A 5,355-nucleotide genomic window follows, 5' to 3' on the forward strand; every position below is an offset into this window, starting at 1 on the left:
GATCCCACACTTTCACAGGCCTTGGGTGGCAGGCCAATCCTTGCCCACAGACAACCTGCCAACCTGAAACATATTCTCACCAGTAACTGCACACCACACCATAATAACTCTAGCTCAGGAACCAATCCATGCAACAAACCTCGATGCCAACTCTGCCCACATATCTACACCAGCGACACCATCACAGGACCTAACCAGATCAGCCACACCATCACTGGTTCATTCACCTGCACATCCACCAATGTAATATACGCCATCATATGCCAGCAATGCCCCTCTGCTATGTACATCGGCCAAACTGGACAGTCTCTACGGAAAAGGATAAATAGACACAAATCAGATATTAGGAATGGCAATATACAAAAACCTGTAGGAGAACACTTCAGCCTCCCTGGCCACACTATAGCAGACGTTAAGGTGGCCATCCTGCAGCAAAAAAAAACTTCAGGACCAGACTTCAAAGAGAAACTGCTGAGCTTCAGTTCATCTGCAAATTTGTCACCATCAGCTCAGGATTAAACAAAGACTGTGAATGGCTTGCCAACTGCAAAATCAGTTTCTCCTCCCTTGGTTTTCACACCTCAACTGCTAGAAGAGGGCCTCATCTTCCCTGATTGAACTAACCTCGTTGTCTCTAGCTTGCTTGCATATATATACCTGCCCCTGGAAATTTCCACTACATGCATCCGACGAAGTGGGTATTCACCCACGAAAGCTCATGCTCCAAAATGTCTGTTAGTTTATAAGGTGCCACAGGATTCTTTGCTGCTTTTATCTCCTCACAGGAGATTCAAATAAAGTCTATGATTAACACAAGTGGACTGGCATCTACTGATAGAATTCCAATCTTGTTCCTCAGCTCACAGAAGTTAGTCTACATTACAGTGTCACAGTTGTAAAAGGCACAAAAGCCACAGAATTGCAGAGTATAGAATAGTACCCACTGGGTATGTCTATACTGCAATAAGACACCTGTGGCTAGCCTGGCTCAGCTGACGCGGGCTCCACAGTGCTCAGGCTATAAAATTGTAGTGTAGCTGTTCAGGTTTGGGCCGGAGCCCAGCTTCTGAGTTGCTGTTAAGAGGAGAGTCTCAGAGCCCAAAGATCTACACTGCAATTTTACAGCCCCATGAGCCCAAGTCAGCTGACTCGGACCAACTGCAGGTGGTGTTTTATTGCAGTGTAGACATACCCAATGTTACTTGCTACTGATCCTGCTGCAGTTTTTCTGACTTGAACCATTTCATATCTCAATTCTAGTCTTATTCAGACATTTATTTGATGTGCAACAGTTACTAAGAATGGACTTCTAGTATTATTGGCTATATACTAAGCTATCAGCAACAGCATACAAAAACAATTGGCTAATAAGATTTGTAGCATACCTCAATTACTTGAGTTTGAAAAGCTTAAGCTATTTATACAAAAAGTTTTATTAACCTGCAGATCCAGTATTTTTGCATACTCCTCCAAAGACCAGAATCTTTGTAGTCATTTTGTCTCCCTCCCTGCCATGTGACTGGGGGAGACAAATCAATCCTCTACAGACATAAACAAAGAGCACTGTGCAACTCATAAGAATTTAAAAGAAAAACCAAATAAAATTATACACTTTATTCATTCCATTTTAGCTAATATTCCTATTATACAAGTACAGTAGTAATTCAAAAAAAATCACAAAATATTACAAAATAAAAAAGTACAAACTGCATTACTTAATAAATATGTCTAACAAATTAAAGTTAACAGGAGATTAAAGAAGATAGCTCTCAGGTTGAAAACATTTAATGTTTGACCCAGCAAACCATACAAGTCTCGGTTTAAATACTTTTTACATAATATAGGACAGTGCATTATATTCTTGATTAGAAAACATCATCATCAAAAGAAGTAAAATGTTGTGATAACAGCCTGCTGATGCAATGCAAGTGCCATGGGGCACAGAAAAGGCATTAAAAAAAATAACTCAGAAACCCAAATACTGAGGTACAGTCAATTCTTGCCAAAACTACAAACTATTATCTTATCACAACATTCTACATTAAATTTCTATTATAACAGTCGAATAAAATATAAATGGAACAATGGGTGAGTCACCCAAGCAACCGAGCCCAGTTTACTCTAAACAGTAATTAAACACAGAAGAGTCACAATTGCTCCCTGTACCATTCATGAATAGCTACATTCCAACGGGCTTATAAGACTTGTTCTGTGCTTGAGGCAATCAAAAAACTTTTTGAAGTAGCCATTTAAAAGTTTTCTGCACTTTTATGCAAACCATTGTTTAGCTAAAGTTTATTAACTTTCCATCAATCAGGGGAAGCTGGTCCAGCTAACATTCAAACTGGCTGACATCAATTTCATTTGGTAGTTTAAGCTGTATGGGTCAAATCACAGAAAAAAAATTGTTATATAATAAACCTTATTTACAAAATAAACCTCTTACAAACTTTTCTGGCTGCACAGCTGAAAGCCAGAGGCCAACATGAGATGTAGGAGATGGAGGTAACAGTTTAAAAAAAATGTGCAAAAAATACATTCTTCTAGAAAATAGAGAACTGGGGAAAAAAAAAAAAACCACATACATGGAGAATCCGCTTCCAAATAATCCAGGGCTAACTTTATACAAGAGAATATTACAAATACAAGTTTGGATTTGTCACCCCCCCCCCAGTTTAATATTGTAGGGATGCTCCTCAGTCTAGGGCACCGTTGCTTATGAAGGATTAAGGCATCACCACCATGGCCGGTGCAAACTCTCTCTCTTGACCTGGAGTAGGGCTTTGAGCCTCTAGACTAGGCAGTCTCAGGAGCAAGTGTTCTGCTCGATGTACATCTTAGACAGTGACATGGCCATGGATTTGGCAAGCTCCTCGTCCCGCCTCCGCTGCACCTGAGTCTGTCTGCACCAGGCCTCGTACTCCGGGTTGGGACACGCACAGTCCAGCACAGCGTCGTAGTGCCCATTGCTGAGCCAGCTCAGCCAGATGCTGGGCCGGCCCGGGTCCTCAGGGCCCAGGTAGTGGGCCATGGTGGAGACGGTGGGGCTCTCTGGCCTGCCGCCCGTGGTGAGATGAATGTTTACGTTCAGCATCTGCCCCATGGCCAGGAGCTCAGGGTAGCCAGCCCAAGCGCCGTCCTGGGCGGCGCCGATGAGAAACTCGCCCACATCGCCCTCGATGATGGGGCTGAAATGGTGCAGGTGGTCGGCGATGTAGTGCACAGTCTGCTCGCGGAGCTCGCTGTGCAGCCGCTGGTCCCCGTACACGGCCTTGCAGACGGCGCGGTACAGGCAGTTTCCATCAGGGATGATGTGGAAGCGGAACCGGCCCTTGTGCCGCAGGTATTTGTCCTGCTTCTCCACCTCGGCCAGGTAGAGAGCCAGCTTCTCACTCCGCTCCGGCCCCCTCCTCGGCCCGGGGCCCTCCTCCTCCGCTAGCGGGGAGCAGGGCAGGGCCTGGCCGCTGCTCTCCTCGCCGCCGCCGCAGGTGGCGGCCGGGCCGGGCTGGGCGCTGGCCGCCGCCTGCAGAGCCTGGCAGTGCTCGCTGAGGCGGAGGCTGTGGTTGCTGGGCTCCTCCGGGCGGTGCGGGGCTGCGGCGGCCTCGGCGTCCCCGCCGGCTTGTCTCATGCTCTCCAGGATGCCCTCGAGCCAGGCTCGGCTCTGCGGAGAGGCCGGGGCCAGCTCCACGGAGGGCTCGGGGCGCTGCACGATGCGGATGGGCACGATCCTCTCCAGCGGCCTCCTGCGGCTCACGGTGATCTGCGCGCTGGAGCTGTACTGCGGGGCCGCCGCCGGCCCGCCCGGCATCAGCTCCAGGCAGGAGGAGAAGGCAGTCATGGCGGCACCGCTGCCTGCGGGCACCAGGCTCTCCTTAGCGGGGCTCTCGGCGGCCGGGCTCTGACCCGCGGCGCTCGCTGCGTCCGGAGCGGGGGGCACCGCCGGCAGGGAGACCTTGAACACGCCCGCCCCGCCTGCTGCTGCCGCTGCCGCTGCCGCTGCCGCCGCCCCCGATGCCGGGTAGTGGGTGATCACAGAGCTGTAAAGCTGCATCCTCAGCCCCCCGCGGGCGGCCTTTTATAGGCGGGGCCAGGGCGGGGAGCGCCCGCGCTCGGGCAGCCGGAGAGGATGAGCCGCCCGGGTAAAAATAAACAGGGGCATCACCCCGCCCGCGGTGCGGCGGCAGGGCGGCAATTCCTGCTGCGCCACAACTGTGGGCGGAACCCGCTCGCGAGCCCGCGCGCGGCCCTTCTGGAAGCTGCTGGGCCGCAGCGGGCGGGGCTGCTGGGCCTTGTTTACCTCACTGGGCACGTTGGAATGCGGAGGGCGGGGCCTGGTGGCGTCCCCTCTGTGACGTCAGCGAGCGCCGCCGCGCCGCCGCGGAAAGGGTGGCTGCCCGCTCCCCACAGAGCTCGGCAGCAGTTCTAGGGCTGTGCAGTGTATTGACCGTGAGGCCGTGCAGGTCTGCGAGGCAGAGATGTGTGTGTGTGTCAGTGGCACCACAGCACTCCCAGGCTCGGCCCCTGCCCACCGGCCTTGCTAGCAGTTACTGCTACAGCCACATGTCCTAGTCATTCCCCTTCTCCCCCGTTAGTGGTAAAACAGGCCCCTGATCCTGGAAAATGACATTGGAGGTGACAGTGTCTCTCTAGCTCCATTGAAACATACAGAACGAGGCGTGTGATGTTATTGATATAAACGGGGACCATATAGAACATGGTTTGCAACCAAGGTCCTGTAGTGGCACCACATCGCATGTAAAGGGGGTCATGTAAGGTGTCTAAGACCAGGTTATGGGTTGCTGGTTATGATTATGCTGTCTGTATGTTTGTATTATTTTGTAGTTGAAGTTATGAGTATTGTCTGTACACTGTCCGTATTTCAAATTTGTGCTGGTAGTTCTGGGAAAAATCCCAGACGAGTTGGTCTTAGCTCTGCCTAGCCTGCTTGATGGCCCATTAAAGACCATCAGCTACATAATTGACCCATTGAGAGGCGGCAGATACACCTTGTAACTCAGCAGGGTGTGCAAGAAGTTGCCCATGTGACTGCAGACTCTCCATTTTGCTGTAATTTTCCACAGTAAGAACAAAGAAATGTTCTTACACCTGTAAGAGCCTATATACGGCTGATGCCTCATCTCCATCTTCTCTTCAATCCTGCTTCTTACCTCTGGAGGGACTTTGCTACAAGCTGAAGTTCTACACAAGGGACTGATGACCCATCCCAGCTGGGAATGTACTCCAGAGACTTGATTTAAACCTGCAGTTTACTCCATCACTGCTGCAAGCCTGAACTAAGAACTTTGCCATTACTGTATGAAATTGATTCCATTTAACCAATTCGAACTCTCATCT

At 50.2% G+C, this 5,355-nt stretch overlaps 1 protein-coding gene across 1 annotated transcript; it reads right to left on the reverse strand.

Moving 5' to 3' along the window:
* Window positions 1–1,599: 1,599 nt before the first annotated feature.
* Window positions 1,600–4,365, reverse strand: OTUD1 (OTU deubiquitinase 1). Its single transcript, XM_050939129.1, has one exon. The coding sequence runs from the start codon at window positions 4,049–4,051 to the stop codon at window positions 2,807–2,809; it is 1,245 nt and encodes a 414-aa protein (XP_050795086.1). The 5' UTR covers window positions 4,052–4,365; the 3' UTR covers window positions 1,600–2,806.
* Between the last annotated feature and the right edge of the window lie 990 nt (window positions 4,366–5,355).

Source organism: Gopherus flavomarginatus, chromosome 2 (genome assembly GCF_025201925.1).
Source record: "Gopherus flavomarginatus isolate rGopFla2 chromosome 2, rGopFla2.mat.asm, whole genome shotgun sequence".
NCBI lineage: Eukaryota > Metazoa > Chordata > Testudines > Testudinidae > Gopherus > Gopherus flavomarginatus.